Source organism: Canis lupus, chromosome 1, assembly GCF_048164855.1.
Source record: "Canis lupus baileyi chromosome 1, mCanLup2.hap1, whole genome shotgun sequence".
In the NCBI taxonomy this organism is placed as follows: Eukaryota; Metazoa; Chordata; class Mammalia; order Carnivora; family Canidae; genus Canis; species Canis lupus.
In genome coordinates, this window is record NC_132838.1 from 117,268,336 (window position 1) to 117,289,552 (window position 21,217).

The following is a 21,217-nucleotide window of genomic DNA, read 5'->3' on the forward strand; positions in this document are numbered from 1 at the left end:
CAGAGGGAGAAGCAGGCTCCATGGAGGGAGCCCGATGTGAGACTCGATCCCGAGACTCCAGGATCACGCCCTGGGCTGAGGGCGGGCGCTTAACCGCTGAGCCACGCAGGAGTCCCTGTTTTAAAATTTATTTAACAAATACTTGTGAAGTAGCAGGCACAGGTCTAACATCTCCACAGGTATTAGCCCTTTTAATCTCCATAGCAACCTTCTTGGGACAGGTAACAGCATAGGTAGAGGGCTAACCCCAAAGCCACAAAATGAGGTGCATGAGGGTTTAAGTTCCAATAGGCATTTGCAGACATCACATACCCCCCTCTGGGACATGTAACCGGAATTTCCACGCATCAGGGGGATTCCTATTGCCTCCGGAAGAGGGTATGAAAACTTGTGAATGAGAAGAGGGGTTCGAGAGTCTCAGTCCCTCCTTGGGATCGCAGGTTGGGGGTGGATGCTGTGTGTGATTGAGTGTGAGGGTGAAGGCAGGAGAAACTGCCAGGACACAACTTCCTTGGAGTCGACTCCCGGGATTCAGCAAACAGAGGCCTGGAAGTAACAAACCGTTCAGCACCGCGGAAAGCTCCGGACTGGGCTGGGGGAGCCGAGCCGTCCTTGGGCCCCGCCCCCTGCACGCCAATCCCGGCCCTTCCTACAGGCTCCGCCCCGACTTAAAGATCCTACGGACTGTTTAAATGGGTGAAGGAGGGCCGGGCGGGGATCCTCATCAGTGTCCAGCGCTGTGATTACACATTGATCCCCCCACAGAGACGCAAGATGGCACGGTGGGGTAAAGGATTTTATTGGGTTGTTAGTGGAGAGCACATGGGAGGGTGAGTTCTAGGAAACAACAAACACTGGGACCAAGCTGGTGGTCACCTTAGGGAACAATAAATTAACTTACAAAATAAATTAAGATGAGAAAGTCCCAAGCAGGGAGGCAGCTAGGAATACCTGGGGATTTCTTGGGAGTGGAATTTGGGATCGGAAAGGGGAAATAATAATTTCCAGCCCCCTCACAAAGAGTGTGAAATGAACATTTTTGAGACCCCTCCCCCAGGCTGGGAGTTGGGGTTCTGGGGAGCCAGGAAGAGGGAAGGTCTGAGCTCAGCCAAAGGGGTGAAGGGGCTGGTTCAGGGTCGTTCCTCCAGGAAGCGGTAGGTGGGGTTCTCATAGCCGTGACGCTGCAGTTCACGCAGCTGCTGCTCCTCCAGGGTCAGCATAGGGTCCACCTGCAGTAGGGGCCGGAGGGATGGAGGGGCATAGGGACCTGACCGAAGATCTCACAGTTCCTCTGTGCCAGGCTCTGGCATTCCTCCCCCATACCACGTCTTTGTGTTTCTCACCTCCACCACTCCATGGCTGATAGCCCCATAGGGCTTCTTCCTGCGCAAGAGCAGCAGGGAGAGGACAATCAGGGAGCCCCCACCTGCTCCCATGATCAGCAGACCAGACACGGCCTCTCGGGACACACCTGTCCCGGCTGGTGCCTGCATGGAGAGGACAGGGGGCAGGGGCCATCTTTGAGGCTCGCCAAGGCCCTGTGTGGCTTTGGGAGTCACAGCCTAGTCACTGACTTCTGACCTCTCCCCCTAGGTAACGAGAACAGTCCTCCTCTTACCAGCTCATCTCTCTGAATCTCCGATGAGTGGAAAGGAAAACCCCTTGGAACAGACACATTCACCTGGGGAAGCAGGAGGTGTCAGGGACTCAGGAGTCTGGGCCCCAGCCTCCTCCTCCCCTGGGCCCCAGTAGGGCATCCCCCAGCCTTCTTCTTCCCTAGGACTCCAAAGTCCATGTCCTCAATCCCTTCTTCCCTCAGGCCAAGGAATCCACACCCCTATAACCCTCCTCCTTCAGACCTAGGAGTCCGGGACCCCTCTCCCATCTACCCTCAGGCACCCATAGGTCTGACCTACCTTTCGCTCGTACTGCTCCAGGGGGGACATCTTCTCTTTCCCAGAGGATGCAGCATCTTGTTCTGTGGACCCTAACCCCCAAGGCCTATCTTATTCCGGAGAATCGAGAATGCGATTCTCTGCCTGAGGAGGCGGTCAGAAGGGGCACTGGACTCTACCCCAGCAGGTCTGGAGTTCCCAAGGACCCTTTTCCATTCCAGGCTCAGGGACTAGTGGGGTTTGGTGGCTGGGATCTATTCTGTGAGATACTCACCTTTTGGAAGAGCCACGGGGGTGTCTGCTGGCAGCCAGAGGAGGCAAGACAGGTGGAACAGTGAAGAAAGGAGGGCATCATCGAGGAAAGAGTGGAGACGCACCCTCCCGGGGGCCAAGGCAGGAGGATCAAGGATCCTACAGAGGCCTCCACAGCCTTAGACATCCGTTCCTATCCTCTCCCACTCACTGCAGTAGCTAAGATACCCCCAGACTTTAAGGAGTTAGAATTGAGGGTGGGTGCTTGTCCCCCCAAGTCTGGGATTATCTATATCTGGGTTAACTCACCATCTTTGGAATCCAGAGGCTGCAGCCCACTCTTGTCCTCACTGCTGCCCCCTGGGGCGGGGACTTCCAATTCATTGGGACCCAGGTGCTCAGAGTGGAGGAGCTCCTCTGAGGGGAACATGCAGAAAGGGAGTCGAGATCATGCCTCAAAACAAAACTGGGTGAATAAACAGCACCCTAACAGTAGAGTGATCAGGCATAGCCACAAGTGTGATCTGGGAAAGTGGGGAGCTAGATGGAGATACCCCTGGAAGGGAGGATGGAGGTTGAGGTTTCAAGAGAATGGCTTCTTTAAAGAGCAGGATTAGGTGTGGGATATGCCGTAGTAAGTCACAACAGATCCGGGGGCTGCAACAGGTCACACTTTCTGGTGTTCCTGCTCTCGTGTGGGTCCCTGCCTTTGAATCTGGACTGGGGTTGTCCCTTGCCTTAACCAAGAGAAGGTGGGCCCCTGCCTTGAGAAGCCCTGACAGCGTTCGCTGTCCTGTATGGGGAGCCTGAGCCACTATGGAGGAGACCCGGGTACCCTGCTGAGACCACGTGAAGGGGCTCCATGGAGAAGAGACCCTGCGTTGACCTGGAGAGGGAGAGAGGCCCATCTGTGACAGGGTCCCCAGCGGATCTGCTAGCCAGACACTGCCACACACTGGACTACTGGCAAGGCTGGCAGAAGGAGCACCCAGCAGAATCCAGACCAGATGGCAGAGTCAGGAGCAAAGAAAATGGTTGTTTTAAGCCACTAAGTTCTGGAGTTTATTACGTAGGAATAAATAATGGAAATGGTGACAGGGGTGTTGGTGGAAGCAATGATTGGGAATCAGGATCTGCCCTTCCAGATCTGGAATGGGAACCAGGGGTCACAGGTACTCACGGATCTGGGGCCGCAGCTCCTGAGCCAGGCGGGGGTTCTGGTCAAGCAGCCCCAAGCTCTGGTTCATCCTCTCTTCAATTACTTGAAGATGGGTCTGCACCTGTGGGGGAGTGAGCATGAAGGATGAACCGGGCAGTAGGGAGAGATGGGGAAACTGAGGCAGGGTAGGGTCCAAGAAAAAGGAACATGTACAATGGGCAGGAAGTAGGGTAAAATGGCCAGGAATTGGGCCACAGGAGGAAGAAAACTGGAGACGCAGAATAAAAAGAAAAAGAAAAGATGTACAGAAGACAGGAAGTGAGGGGCTTGGAAAAGGAAGTGAGCCAGAAGGGAAGGGAGCAGTCACCAGGGAGAGTACACAAGGGACAATGTAGGTGTAGGATACAAGGAACACGGCGTAGAAAATAGGAAGCAAGCGTAAGTCTGAGGAATAGAACGTGAGGTTTCAGGGGTTACAGAGAGGGAAATAGGATTAGAGGCTTATAGGGAAATGATGTGGTTCAGGGCAAGACTTGAGTTCAAAAGCATAGAATGGAGTGGTTGGGGACAGGAAGAGAACATCCAAGAACTAGGGACTGGGATTTGAGGGCACAGAGCAAGGGCTGCATGGAAAAGCAGTGGGGTGAAGGACAGAGAGGATTCGAGGCTCAGGAGGGGGATTCTGGGAAAGGAATCCAAGGGACAAGAAGGGGGTCAAAGGCATGCGGGTGGTGGCCAGGATCAAAGAGTAGGGATGTGAGGGGCTACAAAGGGTCCCAAGGCACAGGGGTGGGGGGTTGCCAGGTTTGGGAAGAAATCCAAGGGACAGAAAGAGCATCTGAGGGATGGGGTCCCAGACCCTGGGGTCTGAGGGATGGCAGGATATTTGGGAGCTGGAAGGATCTGAGCACCTGGAAGCGCATCTGCTGGGCCTTCTCAGGATCCACAGCAGCCACGTGCTGGTAGTGCCTCAGTGTGTGCCTTTGTTCCTTCTGCTCTGCTCGCAGGTAACGCCGCAGGGCCAGCAGGACGCGCTCTGCCTGTGGAAGGGATGAAGGCTGCTGGGCCTGCCCCAGATCTTTTCACCCTCTGCCCTCTGTCCCCACGGCTCCAGCACCTGAGGTGGATCTCCCTGCAGCGCCGCCAGGAAACCTTCCAGAGCAGCCCGGCGCTGGTCGTTGATGAGAGCAATGACTCGGGTGGCATGGGTCTCCACCAGGCGCTGTCGCTCACCAGATACCTGCTCCTCCAAGGTCTGCAGAATGGACTGGAAGTGCTGGCGAGGAGGTGAGCACAGGGCCAGGAAAGGTGAAGACGGGGGAAAGTCTGGGTCAAAGGCAGTCTGGAAAGGCAGGGCTCTAGGGCCAAGTGGTGGAGGGGGGTGTAGGCAGGAGTAGAATCGATCACAGGACACTGATGGAAGGGGTGGGGATTCAGGGCCAGGCATAGTGCAGGCAGGACCAGGCCAACTGGGACTTGATCTAAGGATGTAAACTGTACTGAGTGGGAACAATCTAGGAACTGAGCTGGCTGGTGTTCAGGTGAAATACTTTCCAACTATTATAGGACAGGTAAGGCTCTAGACCTGGGCAGGGCCAACTGGAAATGGTCTGTGCTGAAATAGGACATAGAAGAGTGCAACAAGAGTCAGGAATGGGGCTAACCTGAATGAGGCCTGAAGGTGATGGGTGAGTCCTGATACTGGGCCTACTGAGGAGGGATTGAGTACAAGTGAGATTAGAGGGGTGGGACCAGCATCAGGGGGCAGGGCCGAACATGGATGTGAGGCTGAGGAGGCTGAGAAGGCCCAGCTGCACCTGCAGGAGCTCAGCTGGGGACAGGACCGCAGAGCGGGGCCCTCAGAGGGAAGGATCAAGTTAAGACAAAGCCAAACATGGCCAGTCTGAGGAGAGAGTCATAGGCTGAGAGGGGTGGGACCAACTGGGGGGCCGGGCCAGGAGAGACCACTATAACTAGGAAGGGGTGGAACCGAATGAGACCGGGCAGGTAGAACCAGGCTGAGACCAGGTGCGTCCTAGGCAGTGGACGGGCATGACTAGGACCCGCTGGAGGGTGTCTTACCTCGTTCAGGGCCTGTCTGTCTGCTTTAGGCAGGTTCTTGGACTGGTTGTCTGCCATGGCCCATTCACGCATCACCTAAGGTCAAGGGGGAGCTTCAGGATCCTGCAATCTACCCTCTACCCAGTGAGTTCCCCAATCCCTCTTCAAGACTTCAGAGGCTCCAGATGCCTTAAGTCCCACTGGCTCTTGGGTTCACAAGAGGTCAAGGCTCCGAAAGAATTTAAAGTGGAAGGACACAGTGTACCAGAGTTTCCATAGAATGTTGGTGGCCTCTCAGTGGGATTCTAGGTGGGTCAGGGATCTCTGGTCATCTTAGAGGTGGTGTTGAGGGCTAGGGGTTGATGGGGGCTTGGGGAGTCTTTGGAGGCAGCTTCAATGTGCACCTGAGGAAATCCCTGGTATTTAGGGAGTTCTGTGTTGTGGGAAATCCTGGGGCTCCTAGGATCATCACCTCATTAATCTGGCGCATCCTTCGTTCCTCCAGGTCCATCTTGGCCCGCAGGAACCCCTCGTGCTCGCTGATTTCTCCAGGCATGCCGAAGTACACATCCACACCATCTGTGGGCCTTGGAGTGGTGGTCACTGCAAGGCCAGGAGTCAGGGAATCCCAAAGCCCATGGCCAGGTCACCTCCCCTCCCTAGAGCACGCTGGAGACCACCATGTGTCCACATAACCATAGCTGCTACGGGGCATCATGAGAGATATAGTTCTGAACCGGGCCTGTTCTTGTCAAGCTTAGGAATCCATTATACCATCCTTTAAGCTTCCCCAAAATAATCCTTAGGAACTACCAGATGGCTCTTCTACCTCCAGGTACCCCAAACCACCCTCAGCCTTTGCATTCTTCACAGGACAGCCCTCCCACCTCTTCTTTATCCCAAGGTACTCCCATCCCTTCCATTCCCCCCAGCTCTCTCCCCAACAGGTCCCGCCTAAAGATGCCTCTACACTAAGGCTCCCTCAAATCATCTTCCCTCCAGGGAAGAGGGAACTAAGGGTCCAGAGACTGTCTCACCTTTGCTGACCCCTGCAGGGCTATGGGAGCTTGAGGGTAGAATTCTTTCCTCCTCATCTTCCTCTTCAGCCCGTGGGGGTTCCACAAAGTAATCATCCACCGGCTGTAGGAAGGATTCCTCTTCTTCCTCCTCCTCAGCCCCCTCTACTCTGCCCCCTAGGGGCCAGGAGCGGGTGGAGGGGTCACTGAGGGAACAGAAGACTTAAGGCAATGAGAATCTGACCTGGGTCCCCAGGCTTCCATTTCCTGCCTCAGGAGCCTCGGGATGTGCATGGAAGGTTCCCTCCCACTCACCCAGCTGCTGTCCCAGACGGATCGGGGGTCACTGGCGGGGGGCAGCACACATACTCCACACCTCGGAACCGATCTGTGCCACAGGGCAAAAGCATGCCGGAACCATGCAGGATGAGGCCCTGGGAACTGCAGGCCTGCAGAAGAATAGGATAGGCCCAGATGCCACGATTGTGTGTTAGGAGAGGGGTAGAGGGGAGCCCGGGTGCCTGGGGCTTGGGGTCTGATGGGGCTGGGAGCCTGGATTCCTGATTCTGTCCCAGTGGGAAGAGGGGGCTGAGGCCCAGACTCAGGTTCTGTTAGGGGACTGGAATCCCGGGTTCTAGGGGGTGAGGATGGATGGGCCAGGATCCTGACCTCCTGCGCCTCTTGATGCCTCCGGGTGGAACTCTCACACTGGTCCATGCGCTCCTGGTGCAAGAACCGGCAACCTTCAGGCACCAGCAGGGCCTCGCTCACGAATTCACCTGCTGGGGTGTGGGGGTACCAGAGTGAGACCTTCCCACAGACACTAGCTCCACCCTCCTCTGAATCCAGACATTTTATCCTCGAGATTTCTCTGCCCCACTCCGGACCCAGACGTCCAGATCCCTAACGTGAGCCTGAGCCCAGGGCCCAGAATCTCACCCGCGGGATACCCCCACTTCTGTTCCCCTCCTCCAGTCTGTAACTCACGCAGGCAGCGGAAAGGCACAACCTGGTGGTGGGGATGGGCACAGCGGCCACCCCGGGCACCCCCGCACCAGCGCTCCATGGGGATGGCTTGCGTCGCCTGTTCCACACGTGCAATCTGCAGCTCCGGGTACATCTGGGGGCACCGGGTGGGGGCGATCAACCCACAGCCTCACCCCTGTCAGCCGTGCTTACCACTGGCCACGTCCCTTTTCAAGGCTCTAGTGATCACCCTAGGTTCTGCTTCTCCTTAAAATCGGTCTTAGAAATCTCAGCCAGCAGGCCCCTGGCCACGCCCCCAGTAGCTCTCGTTCAGAAGCCCCGACAAACCACCCAGAAACTTGATCCCTGTAAATCCATCTCTCTTCTGGTCACTTCTGTCCCCTCCCCCAACAGGTTTGGTCCTCCCTTAAGCCTCACCTCTTCCTCGGTTTGGCTTCTCAGGAAGTGTCCTTTCTCTTTGCATTAGAACTGCCTTTTCGAAGAAGCCACCCTCCCAGCTTTCCACTCTCATTGGGCTCCACCCCATTTCCCATCCTGCAGGTCCAAAAGGTCTTTTTTCTGAGCCCCGCCTCTCCTTTGGCCACGCTCACCGACATTCCTACTCTTTAAGGACCCACCCCATATTGCTAAACTGCCTCTTCACTGGATACCATCCTTAACCGGCCCTCTTTGCACAGTTCTTTCCTGACCTAGTTTCTCAAAAACAGATCCTAAATTCGCCTCTTTCTCGGCCACGCCCCCTAGCTTCCCCGGCCTACTTGGATCCCTCATCCTCCCCGGACCTTGCCTTTTGCACCACTAGCTTCTTTCGGGGGACCCGGCTCGCTGACCACGCCCCTCCAGCAGGGCCCGCCCACCTGTCTGCAGTACTCCAGCACGCGCTGCGGGTCCCGGAGACAGCGTCGCGAGCGCTGTGGGTCTGGTTCCCAGCGGCCGGTGCGCAGGTCCCGGTGAAGGGTTAGGTGCCGGCATAGTCCAGCAACCTGGGCCGACCCCGGGGCCTGGGGTCGGGTCAGAGGGGTCAGCGAGGGCCCCGGGACGCCCGCACGTGTGTCCCCCGGACGTTTGCTCCGTAGGACCCAGAGGTTCAGACCCCCCAGCGCCAGCCCCCTCCGCAAAGCACCGCGCACCCGCCTCCTAAGAGGGACTGTTCCCCGGGAAACAGCTCCCACTGGGCGGGGGCGCCCCAGCTCTCCCGTTGCCACGGCGACCCAGGTCCCCGGGGTGTCTCGCGGCCTTGTTGCCGCGGAGACAGGCTCCGCCCCCACCCCGGCGCAGCCGCACTGAAGCCCGAAGGGGTTAAAACCTAATCGCGGGGGAGGAGGCCAGAACCCAGGCGTTCTGGCCCCTCCTCCCTCCGTCCCTAGCTCAGGGTCCCATTCTCCGACGCAAAGACGACAAGGCCTGGCTTCAGGGCCCTGCAGGCCTGGGCTGGAGAGCCACATCCTGGGTCGGGCGGGGGTCGGTGGCTGGGGACCCGGACTCCTGGGTTCTGGGAGGCTGCGGGAGCCTTCAAATGGGTCCAGAGGATGCCAGGGACCAACACACTTGGAACCGGGTGTCTTACTGTCTGGTGGGTCCCCATGTTTGGGTGGGAAGGGGTTGGGGCTGAGTCACCTAGGTCAAGAGGGTGGACTTTGGGGACCGGGGGCTCTGGAACGGCCAGTTCCTAAGCTAGGGGCGGACGGAGGCTGGGGCCTGAACTCCTGGGTTCCTGGATGCCTCGTGCCGTTAGGGGCGTTAGGGGCCGGCCCCTCGGCTGGAAGGACTGCGCTTTCCGCCCTGGACGTGTCCGCGTCCGGGTCCCGGGCCCGGGCCCGCCCCGTCCCCCATCCCCCAGGACCCGGCCGGGCCTCACCTCGGCCGCGCCGGGGCTCCCACCGGCCAGGCTCCCGACGGCGAGCTGCGCGCGCAGGAGGAGCAGCAGTAGCGGCAGCGACAGCGGCAGCGGCGGCGGACCCCGGCGGCGGCCCAGACCGCGAGCGGCGGGGCTGCTGGGCCCCATGTCCCGGCCCTCGCGCCCTCGCGTCCCCTGCGCTCCCGCCCGGCCCGGCCCGGCCCCAGCGGTGACAGGAGCTCCCAGCGCCGCCGCCGCCGCCGCCGCCTCCTCCTCCCGCCGCCCCCGGGCTGCGCCGGCGCCGCCAGCCCCGCCCCGCGCCGGCCCCGCCTTCGCGGCCAGGACAATAGCGCGGCGGCTCTGCGCAGCCTGGGGCGGCCCGGGGCCGGGGGGGGGGGCGCGGGCGGCCGGGGGCTGGGGGGGGGGGCGCGGGCCCCCGCCCAGAGCCCCGGGATCCCAGCGCGTGCCGGGGCCTGGCCCGGAGTCTGGGTCGTGCGCTCCGCCGTGCAGAGCCTTTCCTAGGCCCCTCGCGCCCGGCTTTCCCTCCCTCAGACCCAGACACTCCCACATCAGCCTCCTCTTGCAGTCGCGCCGGCGTTGGAGACCTCTCCCCCCAGCAAATTCCTCCCCGGAGGTCCCAGGAATACGGGCCCCCCAAATTCCCCCAGTGGAGGACCCCGCAGCTGAGGGCCGGTCCCCTTCTCCCTCGGTTCCAGGAGTCGGGGCTAAAGTCACCTTCTTTTCAGGACCTGAGACCAAGCCCCTGCCCTTTCTCCCCGGAGTCTTGGCCTTCTGCTCTGCCTTCCAAGGATCCCAGGTGTCTAGACCTTTAATTCCTAGCTCGGGGATTCATAAACCAAAGCCCCCAGGCCCTTCCTTTAAGGATGACCTGAGTCAGGTACCCAGCACGTCGGGGCGAGGGGCTCAGCCCATCCTTGCTTTGAGGACCCCGGCATTTCTATTCTCTCACCCTCCCTCTCCAGGGCTCACTGCTGTTTCCTCAAATAACTAGAATGCGGTCTTCCCCAAGCCCACTGGAGCACTCGTCCTGTATGTGCATCTGCGCATGTATGTTTGGGTAGATGTGTGTCAAAAGAGCTTAGAGGGCCAAGTGGGTAATAAAGGGCCGAGAGGTGGTTCATGGTTTGTTCCTACAGCCACTCATCGCCTAGGGTAGAGGAAGGGCCTTGGGGCAGATTTAATGGACCTCTTCCTTCCGTAAGGTAGTGAATGATGCCAGGAGAATCCCCAAGACGCATTCACTTCTCAACATTTTTTTATTAAACATAAATATTCTTATCCCCAGATTCCACCCCTACCCACCCCACCCTCTTCCCCTCTCCTGCTGGCAGTTCTCACCCTATCCTCACTCCTTGGTGGATTCAATTCTTCCAGGACCTTTAAAGACCTTGGAAGGGATCAAGATAGTCGCTCTCTTGGGTTCCCAGAGAGTGAACAGCCATCTTGGCTGCACTTCCATTGGCCAAGCAAAGTGCCCCTCAGGGAGAACCAGGACAGGGGCCTGGTCTGGCTTCCATCTTAATCTGTCCTATGTTGCCTGTCTTCTCAGTATAGGTGATCGGTCACCTTGAAATCTCTTCTTTCAATGTCTGGAAATAACGTCCATCCCTGCCCCTACCTCCTAACACCTCCTGTCCCCACCCCCCTACAAAGAGCTCATCTGCCATCTGGAATCTCTTTTACACTGGGGAATAGTTGGTCAAGTGGCCATCTTGCTCCCACTTGGAGCATCCCCTTTGGCTGAGCTGATTGTACACTAGTGATCCAGATGATCGTAATGATCTTTCTCTCCCATCAATGTTCAGTTTTGGAGGAGTAAGGTCACCAACTTTTTTTCTGGTTCCTTAGAAATCAGGACAATCCATTATGGCAAGTTGAAGATTCTAGGCCTCTTCATTTGGAGAGGTATCATACATGAGTCTGGAGACGCGGGTGGCTGGGTGTGGGGAAGGCAGCATAGGGGAAGGGTAGAGTCCTGGGGTCCAGATCTGGGGGTCCAATGGATGTAGGTTTGATGTAGCTGGTGAAAGCTCGAGGGTGGGGTGTGGTGAGATAACCTGCCCGAGCTCTATACAGTCTGCAGGGGGGGACCATGCCTAGGTGTGCGTTGAAGTCATAGAAAGTAGGGGTCCCTGGAGGTCCAAGAGGGGAGGGGGGCGGCAGGAAGAGGCCTCCTCCAGGGCCTTCACCAAGGCTCAGGCTCACACTGACTCCTCGGACCTTGTAGTAACCATTGGTTGGATCCTGAGGGGACAAATTGGATTGGTTAAGGTATTTGAGGATATTGGGGGAGGTTAGGGTCCCTAATGGAGAGTCACACTTAAAGCAAGACCTAGAGAGAGACAAAAAGACAGAAACAGTAGCAAGTGGAGACCCAGAGAGAAAGACAGACATATAGACTGATAGGAAGACAAAAAGGGGCAAGAAAACAATGACAAGAAACAAAGGGACAGAAGGAAATGGGCAGAAAAAGGCAGCAACAGAAGAACAGAGGCCTGCTAGGGCCTGGTGCTATGGAAGGAGATGCAGCAGGAACAGACAGATTGAGACCAAGACATTCAGTCACCTGCCCACCAGCCCCAAGGCTTTGATTCTGTGTCATGCCTTACGCTGTTGCTAGAGGTATCTATTGTGGGGAGAGACAGGGTCCTGCCTTCATGGAGATCCCAGGCCAAGGAGCAAATGGCAAATCCCCTAAGTCCAAAGGGGTCAGAGTAGTGATGGGGGAAGTACAGGCAGAGTGATAAGGCTTGATGGGGAAGCACAAGCAGGGTTTCAGGGCTGAGACAGGAGGCCAGGGCAGAGTGGTCCTGGTTGTGACAGGCGGAACACAGAATGATCAGGGCAGTGAGGAGGGAAGCACGGGCTTTCTAGAATAAGAAATATTTGGGCTGAGACCAGAGGAACGAAGGACAGAATCAGGTAGGTATGGGAAGGAAAGTAGTGTTTCAAGCCAGTGGAATGGCACGTGCTATGTACACAGGAGACAGAGAAAGGCTCTGGACTGGGGACTGAGGTCCATGGAGCTCAAAAGAAGGGGACTCACAAAAGGGGCAGGTGTGGGGAGAACTGAGGCCAGTGGGGGACCTGGCAGAGGCATCCAGGAGGCCTGAGGTGGGGGTGTGATGGGAAAGCACAGGCTGAGTGAGGCCAAGGCTGGACAGGATTGTGGGCATAATCAGCAGATGTGCAAACAGGCTGTGGAGGTGAGTGAAGAGGCCTAGGAGGCAAGAAGAAAGTGTGAAGGGGGGGCTAGGCCCCTCATCTGGGGGGCAACAGCATGAAAAGGGAGGGGACCAAACAGGGAGATAGCTAGAGACCCAGTGAAGGGAACTCCTCTGTTTCCAACACTCACCTTGGTCTCCAGAGCCCCCTCCTCATCCAGAACGAGGTCACTGTGGTCCGTGTGCACGATGGGGCCCTGGGGTAGGGTGTTGAGTTAAGAGGGAGTGCTCAGAGGATCCTGTTGGCCCAGTGCCAAACACTGACAACTCCTCAGCTGGGGGCACTGGGGACCAGGCAGGGCCAAGAGCTCCTGGAGCTGGGGTCCAGATACAAGACAAAGGGCCCTGGGACATATTTGGTCTAGGTGATAACTGGGTGGGTCAGGGGCATATTTGGACTTGGGGGTCACTTGTCGGGACCCAGACCCTCTTTGAGTTGGAGGGCCCAGTTGGGACTAGGAGAGCAGTTGGGACTAGGTTACGAATTGTTCTAGAGGCAGAGTTGGGTCTGGGGACATCCTACCTGGTCCTCGCCGCTTCCTGTCTCCTCCTCAGGACCCCGAGAACTGGAGCCATCGCTGCTGCCTGGGATTCGCACCAGGTTCTTTTGCTTGGAGAAAGAGGCTGAGGCCAGGGACAGTGGGGCAGCAGAGAAAAGTGATGGGGGCAGGGTCACAGTTTGTGGAGACCAGGGAGCAGGAAGAAAGAGGACTGGGCTGGGTCAAGAGGCTGTGTACCAACAGGAAGCTGGTAGGTTAAGGAGTGTGATGCTGAGAAGATGGACATAGGGGTTGAGGGAGGAATCAGGGCCTGAAGGTGAGCCAGAGACCAAAGAGGTGGGACTGGGACCAGGTCAAGGCCAGGTCAGTTGGGGGTGAGGTAGGGGATGGTACTGAGGTAGGGCGCAGTCACTCACCCTTGCCGTGGCGCCAGCAGCAGAGGGTCATCCCAATGATGAGCATAAGAAGAGTCATGGCTGCAGCAGCCACTCCAGCCACAATCCGCACAGTAGGCAGCAAGTCTACAGGGAGGAGAAGGGGTGTTTCTGTTTTTGTTTTAAAGATTTTATTTATTTCTTCGTGAGAGACACAGAGAGAGAGGTAGAGACATAGGCAGAAGGAGAAGCAGGCGCCCTGCAGGGAACTCGATGCAGGACTCGATTCCAGGACTCCAGGATCACAACTGAGCTGAAGGCAGATGCTCAACCACTGAGCCACCCAGGTGTCCCAAGAAGGGGTGTTCTGAGGAGACTAAGTGTGAGGCCCAAGGAGGAACTGGGGAACTGGGATTTGGCTTGCTTGGGTTGAAGTGTCTGGGTTCAAAAGGCCGTCAAGTTTGAGGATACCCAAGTCTGTAGTCTCTAGCTTGGGGTCCTTCAGCTTTAAGGCCTCTTGAATTTGGGGTTCCACAGGTTTTAAACTCCCTGGCCTTAGGGAGTCCTAGAGTTTGAGGGGTTTTTAATTTTGCAATTCCCCATATTTGGAGCCTCCCTCCTTTGGGGCACCTAAGTGTGGGGGGGCCTCTCAGTTTAGAATTCTATATTTAAAGGAATTTACTGTTGGGGGGGTGACTCAGGATTCAAGGGACTCATGAGCTTTGAGGCTTTCAAGGTTTGAGGTAGTCCGCATTTGGAGGTCCTGGGTTTGAGATTGCGGCACTTTGGGGGTTTGAGATCCTCAGATTTGGAGACTTCAGGCCAGGAATCTCACCTCTACGGCCCAGGCTGACCTGGGTGCCTCCCTCACCCAAGCGGTTCCTGGCACTGCAGTTGAAACCCCGACTGAAGTCGGACTCCTGGGTCCCGGAAATGTGTAGCACAGAGATCAGGGCTGGGCCCTGTCCCCCGCGGCCCTCTGGGGCTGGGAATGTCTCCACCAGGAACCGACCCTGCGACCCCGCCGCCAGAAAGCCCTCATCCCAAGACCAGACCTGGGGGCACAAAAAAAGGAAAGTCATTAAGGAGATTGGAAAGGGAGGGAAGGGCGGCAGGGTGTCGGTCACAGCAGTTTTGGAGGTCCGGCCTGACGGTCAGGAGAGCGGGGACATTTCCTTACCACGGCATCTGGGGCCGGGGATGCGAAGACTAGACATTGGAGGCGGGCGGGGCCCCTCAGGAAGGCGGGCGCAGAATGCAGGGCGGTCACGATGGGGGGAGCTGGTTTGGAGATTGCGGGCGCGTGAGAGAGAAGCGCTGCCCCCCCGCGGAGGCTCCGGCTGTCAATCAGGCGCGGCCAGGTCCTGGCCCTTCCCACCAACGCCGCTCAACCAGGCCACGCCCCTCGGCAGCCTCGGATCCTCCCGGGGGCTCGCCGCGCCGGGTCCCGCTCCTACCCCCGGGCCCCCGTCCAGAGAGCGCGCCCTTCCAGGCCTCGCCCACCCCGCTGAGCGCTCGCCGGCTCCGCGCGTTCCCCGTCCCGGGCTCTCCGGCCTTCTGGGAAGCGCCGCGTGCTCACCGTTCACCGTCAACCTGGCCTCCGCGGCGCCGCCCCCCAGGCCCGAGAGCCCCGGCTCAGCCCTGCACACGTAGTCGCCGGCGTCCTCGGGCCCCACCGACGGAAGACGCAGCGTGGGCCCGGAGCCCAGCACCTGGGATGGGGAAGGGGCGTCAGGGGCAGGACCTCGAGGGGAAGCCCCGTCCATCGCCAGCCACGGCCGCGGGCCCCAGATCGGGTCTCACCTGCGCGTCCCCGCTGCGGGTCCAAGTTACCCGTGGGAGCGGGTTCCCGCGCCAGGCACAGCTGAAGGAAGCGTCTTCCCCTATGTCTACTGACATGGGCTCTGGCCTTGCCTGCAGAACTGGCCCGACTGGAGGAGAGAGAGGAGACGTCGCATGGCCGGGGAGGGATGCAGCTTCTGACCCGGGATGAGCCACTCAGGGACGACACCCCAAGGGCCCAAGTACCGGCGGCCAGTCGGCGGCAACTCGGCTCGCACGCCCCGGCCCCGCCCCCGGCCCGCCTCTGACCCAGCACAGCCAATCCCTGCCTACGTCCTGTTCCCGCTCCCCCTCCTCCCGCGGCCGGCCGCGGCCACGCCCCCCTCCAGCCCCTAACCCCAGGCGGTCTGCCCCGCTCTGGCCACACCCAGGGCTCGCCCCGGCTCACACTGCACGTCCAGCGCGGTGCTGCGGTTGGCGCTGCCCACAGCGTTGCTGACCTCGCAGGACACCGGCTCAGTCAGGAATGAGGCGTCTGCCACGACCTCCAGCATTGGCCCGCGGGCCCCGAGCACCGGGGAGCCTCCCTTTGCCCACCTGCGGGGGGAGTGGGGCTGTTCGCGTCGTCCCTGCTCCCCAAGGACACCCACGGACGTCCCAATCTCAGTCTTCCCCAAATGCGTGCTCGGGCCTGAGGAGAGGTGACCATCGTCCTCACCTGTAGCCAGTGACAGGAGGCTGGGCTGTGGCCTGGCACAGGAAAGTGACCTTCTCTCCCTCCAGCACAGTCTGTGGTTCCGCAGACAGAGTCACCACTGGGGGATCTGCGGAGGTGGGTCAGCGGTCGGCGGTGGGCAAGGACCTGGAACACCTCCGTGGAGCTCCTGAGTCCAATGCCCAGCCTCTCACAGGCTGGGTGGCCAGGCTCCTCTTCCAATGCCCACTCTGGGTCCCCATGGTGCCCAGGCTCCTCTGCCAATGCCCACTCTGGGTCCCCAGTATCCTCTTCCTTTTGAGCTGGGAGCCCAGGACTCCAGTTCCCAATGCCTCCAGGGCCCCAGGTCCACAGCCTCCTCCTTCCTCATACCCTGGAATCCAGTCCTCAGGCCCCTCTTTTCCCAAAGGTCTCTGGCTTCAGGGCCAGTGTCTAGTTGCACTCACACTGCAGGCTCAGTGTGATAGCTGTATCCTTCCCCGAGGGCAGGGCCTGGCTCCGGGCCCGACAGACCAAGGTGGCTCCATCATCGTGGCTGGAAGGAGTCAAGGATAAGATGCTCTCCACTGACCCAGTTGTTCCTTCCTTCAGCAGGGGCTGGAGGTTATGAATAATAACAATGATTTCATCTACCCCTTATACAGTGTTTACTATGTGTCACTTCTAAGCATTTTACATGTATAATCTTCACAAGTGCCCTATGAAGTGAATATTATTGTCCCTATTGTACAGATAATGAAACTGATGGACAGAGAGGTTAAGCTCCTTGAACTCAAGATCAACCAACTACCAAGTCGTTGAGTCAGGATTTGAACCTGGGTAGTCTGGCTCTGGAGTCCTTAACCTTAATCACATACCAAGGGTCCCAACACTTGAACCTCTTCCCTCCCATGCCCTTCTCTCCTCTGGATAAGCCTGTGGTCTGACTGGATCCCAAACATCCCTGCATGGCCAAGGGCTGCATAGGGATTTGGACCTGACCTGGTGGAAGGTGGTCCCATCCAGCCGGATCCCATCTCGGAACCACAGCAGCTCAGGGGTGGGGCGGGCATCCCCACGGCTTCGACAGGTCAGATTCGCAGGAACCCCAGCAACCAGAGACACAAAGGGGCCGCCCAGCACCTGGGGGGCTTCTGGGGGCACTGTGGGTGTAGACTGGGGTCAGAGCTGGATCCTGGAACCAGAAGCCCCAATCTTCCCAGCTCTAATGACCATCCCTCTGGGCTCCCTGGACTCCGATACTCAGCTAGCACTGGCTGTCCACCCCCCTCCCCAGGTTTCCCAGGGACAAGTGAGCTGGGTCCTCACCCAGCACATGCAGTTGGGCAGGTCGAGAGCGGAGGCCTGCTTGTGTAGCCTGACATTCATATGATGCTTGATCCTCCAGCTCCACGGGCCTAATGTAAAGGTCGTGCTGGCCACTGGCCGCATTCCCTGATATCCAGTACCGGGACCACCCTGAAGTTAAGGAAGAGGCAGTCACACCATGGTTCTGAGTTCCTGGCCCCAGCCTCCCTCCCCAGACATCCCATACCAGAAAGACATCCCAAAGTGGGTGCTGGGCCAGACAGACTCTAACCCCCTCTCAGTCTAGAGTCATGGCAAACTTGGGGGTGGGTGAAAAAGTCAGAGAAAAGTGAAGAAACAGTTGCCATGGAAGTCAGATTAGATATACTCCCTCTGGGGTGAGCAGAGGGCTATGATAGGAGAAAGGAATAGGAAAGGCTTCTGGGGAGTTGACCATAGACATGAGTAGTAGTTACACGAGTAACTTTTTGGCAAATCTTACTTGTATGCTCTATGCATGTATGTTTCTGCATTTATGTAATATTTTGTGATACAAATAAAAACCCACTACCCACCCAGAGAAGAAGCTAAAACCTCCCAGATGTTTACCCGAGCCCAACAATTTTCCAAATTTGAAAACGTCAAAACAGAACCCCAGATACAGCCCAAGCCATTGATACAGCTGGAGCCAAACCGTCCTGAGTAGAGAGAACAGTCTCACCTGGCAAGTCCCTTTCACCCCCTAGAGCCAGTCCATCCTTAGTCCACTGAACCAGACCCCAATATTCACCCAGGGCACAGGGCAGCCTGGCCTCATCCCCCAGGAGTGCCACCAGGTCATCTGGTTGTTGCAGGAAATGGGGCGACAGACCTAGGAGGACGGGGAGGGGGATGTGGAGCAGGGTTGAGTTTAGCGATGAGCTTAGCTCCCTCATTCAGGACCCAGGAGCCCAGCCTCCCAGAGTTCTCCTGCAGACCTAGGAGTCAGAGCCCCCTCCTCTAACCCAGTAAAGAGGCAGCTGGCAAACAGTCCTCCCCCAAATTCACCCGCCCCTCGAGGTACCTGCATGGCCTCGGAGGCAGAAGAGGAGGACGAGGAGGGCGGGGACCAGCATTCTGAAAGTGTGGCCCCCAAGATCCCGCAGACTTGCTGTTGCACTGGCTTCCTTGCTAACTCCTTCCTCAACAGCACACCTCTCCCCGCTCCGGTCGGAGCTCCCTTCGCGCCCGGCTCCTCGCCCCAGCCTAGGAGCCACCCCGTTCCCGGCCTGGAGCGCCCCGAGTCTGCTCAGCAGCCGGCTCCAACGCTGACACCCAGGCGGGTTCCGCGCCCCGGGTCTCTCAGAGATCGGGGAGGGCCGGATCCCACTGGCCCCGCCCCCGGGCCCCGCCCCTTCCCATTGAGAAACTCCCGCGGCCGAGACGCGGATGAATGGGGCGCCGCAGGGCGGGGTCTTCCCGCGGGCGCCCCAGCCAACCTGGGGTCTGGGAGCCTGAACACCTGGGTCGACGGAGGGCGTCCCGGCTGGGGTGGACACCTGCACCCCCAGGCTTGTGGGGGGCACGGCGGGAGAGAGTGGAAGAAACTTGTCAGTCCCGGTCCTGGAGGGACCGCGCTGAGTGGAAACGGAGCTATAAATGGGAGCCCCTGGGGCTTCGCTAGTTTCCGCGCCTCGGGGAGGCGGGGCCCGGCGCTCCCCTGGGCCTGCGGGTCAGGAAGAGGACACTGGGGTGCCTGGGGGTGCAACCGGGACCCCTGAGGAGAGGAGGGGGTTCAGTTCTTCTCGCTTCGAAACCCCAGCTCAGAATATCCCTGTGCCTGCGCGTTAGCGCTGCAAAGCACGGCACGTCCCAGGGTCCGGGAAGCCAGGCCCCCAGCCCCTCCTTTCCCGAGACCCCGCAGTCCGGGCTCAGCCCCCCCCGCGCCCCCCGACTGCGGTTGCCGGGCGACGGCGGGGCGGCGGCGGTGCCCGAGCGGCGGCGGGCGGGGAGGCTGGGAACCGCGCAGCTTGTCCTGACGGCTGCCTGCCGCCCAGCTGGGGCGTTCCCACGCCGCGGGCCGGCCGGGGCGCTGCGCAGCTGGCGGGGCAGGTGGGCGGGTCCCCGAGCCGACGGAGTGGGGCCGGGGGCCTGGGACCCGGGGCCTGACATTCCGGAGCCCGCGGGGCCTGGGGGCCCACGTTCAGGTCCTTTGTTGCTCCTGAGCTCAGATTCTTGCTTCTCCAAATGGCAGGGGCTTGCACTCAGAGGCTTCGGAGCCTGGGCATTCAGATCTCTGTCGACTGAGAAGCTAATGGCCCGAACTGGGAGTTTCTGGGGGAGTTGGGGACTCAACTAGGTCCCCTGCTTGCAGCATGGTGCAGTTGGGAGAGGACGACAGGGGGGTCAGAAAATCTGGTCTTAAGTCTTAGAGTCAGTGGATTAGCCACCAATCCCTCCCACCCCCACGCAGGCCCAGGAGGATTTGAAAATCACAGACAGTCAACATCTGCCCTAAGTCCTCTGTGGGGTGGGAGGAAGGGGTGGAGGCCTGAACTCTTGGGTCCTTGAGGAGAAGCAGCTGCAGGCCTGGACTCCTGAGTCTGAGAGGGGTGGGTCCTGGGGACCCAGACTTCTAGGTCTGGGGGCCTGAGCAGGCTTCTGTTTGGGGAATCTAGAGCCCGGATTTCGACAGAGGATGAGCTTGGAGCCAGGACTCCTGAGTCTTGGGGAGGAAGTCAGCTCGTATAAGGCTGTTTTTCCAGACACCTGACATTGCTTCCCCTTCCTGGCTCTCTTGGGCCACAGGCATGGAAAAATGGAGAGCCTGAGGTCCCAGGGGCATCCAGAGAAGGAAAACAGCCAAGGTGGAGGGTGGAAGGTTTGTGCTAATTAAAGGTCTCAGCAACTGACAGCTCTACACCCCCGCCCTGAGGGACACCATCTGGTGAGAGCCCCTATGACGGAACCTCCAGCTCTGCATCCAGTCCATTCCCCAGGAGGCGTGGGGGGCAGTTGGGAAAGGTAGTGCAGGGGAGGGCAAGGAGTTTGGAATGGGAGGGAAGAAAGAGTAGAGGCAACATTAAGGATGGAGCTGTGGGGGCTCCGGCCAGATGCCTCATCTTGTTCCTGGAGGAAGACCAGAGAAGGGAGTGTGGGGAGGGGGAGGCAGGGAGGGGAAGCCAGCAGTTCCAATTCCTGCAGGAGATAAGCAGGCAGAAGAAGCTTATCCCATGTGAGTGTCTGTGTGTGCACACTGGGGCGGGGGTGGGGGGCAGGCCGAGCAACGTATGGTCACGAAAGTCAAAGATGTGACAAACAGGAGGACGCAGAGATGGAGGAACAAATAAAAGGAAGAAGTGTCTTCAAATGTTGACCGAGAACAAATATTTATTGAGCGTCTGGTGTGTGAGAGAGACAGAGCATGGGGAGTGGGGGATGGGGATGAGAACAAAGACAGGAAGACACGAAAAACTGAGAGGCGTAGAGGCGTAAAGAGAGACAGTGACATAGGTAAAGGCTGCCTGAGATGTAACCACCTAATGGAGAGGGAGGGAGGGAGGGGAGGAGAGACAGAGAAGCTTCATGAACTAGAATGCACGTGGCCATGGGGTGCATTGGGAGCTGGGCTCACTCCTATACACACTTAGTGCAGGTGGTCTTGGACGCTGCCTTTCACTCCACCCACTCTGGCTGCCCTGCACACTTATACCTTAGGCTCTCTTTCACACACACACACTCTTGCATATACTTTCCCAGCTCACATTTCGCTCTCACCTTCCCCATGCTCACACGCATGCTCATGCACCCATACACACACAAGAACACAGACATCTGCACTCTCAGTCTCCCAAACACACTCTTGCACACCCCCCAGCAGAGGTGGCAATGAAAAGATGTCTACTTGGGGAAGGAAGAGGCTTGCCAAGGTCATGTACCAGGGGAGGGAAGAGATGGGGAGTCCCAAACCCATGCTGGGTCCAGCTTTCCACCTGGATCTGACCTGCTCCCCCTTATCCTTGGCCAGAGCCGGGCCCTTGGGGTCAGGGGGGCTGGGGAGGCACCGTGGAATGTTCCTGGCATGTGCTGACAGGGGATTTCATGCACCAGCTGGGCCGGGAGGAGCCT

The 21,217-nt window shown here is 58.6% G+C and overlaps 2 protein-coding genes and 1 long non-coding RNA gene across 6 annotated transcripts; 1 reads left to right on the forward strand and 2 right to left on the reverse strand.

Moving 5' to 3' along the window:
- Positions 1-778: 778 nt before the first annotated feature.
- On the reverse strand, positions 779-9,390 carry APLP1 (amyloid beta precursor like protein 1). Of its 4 annotated transcripts, none has more exons than XM_072779943.1 (17): positions 9,229-9,390; positions 8,228-8,371; positions 7,371-7,503; positions 7,053-7,162; positions 6,699-6,832; positions 6,405-6,589; positions 5,840-5,970; positions 5,389-5,463; positions 4,424-4,582; positions 4,218-4,346; positions 3,328-3,427; positions 2,457-2,564; positions 2,170-2,196; positions 1,917-1,987; positions 1,619-1,681; positions 1,344-1,487; positions 779-1,229 (listed from the first exon to the last, which is right to left on the reverse strand). In XM_072779943.1, the coding sequence occupies exons 1-17, from the start codon at positions 9,373-9,375 to the stop codon at positions 1,131-1,133; spliced, it is 1,959 nt and encodes a 652-aa protein (XP_072636044.1). In that variant the 5' UTR covers positions 9,376-9,390; the 3' UTR covers positions 779-1,130. The 4 variants fall into 4 exon arrangements, with proteins under 4 accessions (XP_072636044.1, XP_072636034.1, XP_072636031.1 ...); XM_072779933.1 differs by having other exon boundaries at positions 2,170-2,193; positions 7,053-7,165; XM_072779930.1 differs by having other exon boundaries at positions 7,053-7,165.
- LOC140606492 (uncharacterized) lies at positions 8,621-10,393 on the forward strand. The gene is made up of 3 exons (XR_012008822.1): positions 8,621-8,943; positions 9,954-10,024; positions 10,191-10,393. It is a non-coding gene; the product is annotated as an uncharacterized lncRNA (long non-coding RNA).
- Positions 10,394-10,540: 147 nt separating this feature from the next.
- KIRREL2 (kirre like nephrin family adhesion molecule 2) lies at positions 10,541-18,438 on the reverse strand. The gene is made up of 15 exons (XM_072779969.1): positions 18,174-18,438; positions 17,832-17,981; positions 17,132-17,281; positions 16,805-16,965; positions 16,270-16,420; positions 15,827-15,932; positions 15,557-15,705; positions 15,130-15,257; positions 14,906-15,038; positions 14,507-14,607; positions 14,162-14,381; positions 13,369-13,473; positions 12,976-13,076; positions 12,584-12,649; positions 10,541-11,472 (listed from the first exon to the last, which is right to left on the reverse strand). Exons 1-15 carry the CDS (start codon positions 18,223-18,225, stop codon positions 11,137-11,139), a joined length of 2,109 nt encoding a protein of 702 aa, XP_072636070.1. The 5' UTR covers positions 18,226-18,438; the 3' UTR covers positions 10,541-11,136.
- Between the last annotated feature and the right edge of the window lie 2,779 nt (positions 18,439-21,217).

What these genes read in the sequence shown, in the direction of transcription:
- APLP1 (XM_072779930.1), bottom strand. Translation starts at nt 9,375, where the DNA reads ATGGGGCCCAGCAGCCCCGCCGCTCGCGGTCTGGGCCGCCGCCGGGGT. An exon ending in CCGTCTGGGACAGCAGCTGG is followed by an intron (nt 6,590 to 6,698) that starts GTGAGTGGGAGG and finishes CTGTTCCCTCAG; the next exon opens with TGACCCCTCCACCCGCTCCT. An exon ending in ACAGACAGGCCCTGAACGAG is followed by an intron (nt 4,583 to 5,388) that starts GTAAGACACCCT and finishes CCTCCTCGCCAG; the next exon opens with CACTTCCAGTCCATTCTGCA.
- KIRREL2 (XM_072779969.1), bottom strand. Translation starts at nt 18,225, where the DNA reads ATGCTGGTCCCCGCCCTCCTCGTCCTCCTCTTCTGCCTCCGAGGCCAT. An exon ending in CACCGCGCTGGACGTGCAGT is followed by an intron (nt 15,258 to 15,556) that starts GTGAGCCGGGGC and finishes TCTCTCCTCCAG; the next exon opens with TCGGGCCAGTTCTGCAGGCA. An exon ending in GGCCAGGTTGACGGTGAACG is followed by an intron (nt 14,608 to 14,905) that starts GTGAGCACGCGG and finishes TCTCCAAACCAG; the next exon opens with CTCCCCCCATCGTGACCGCC.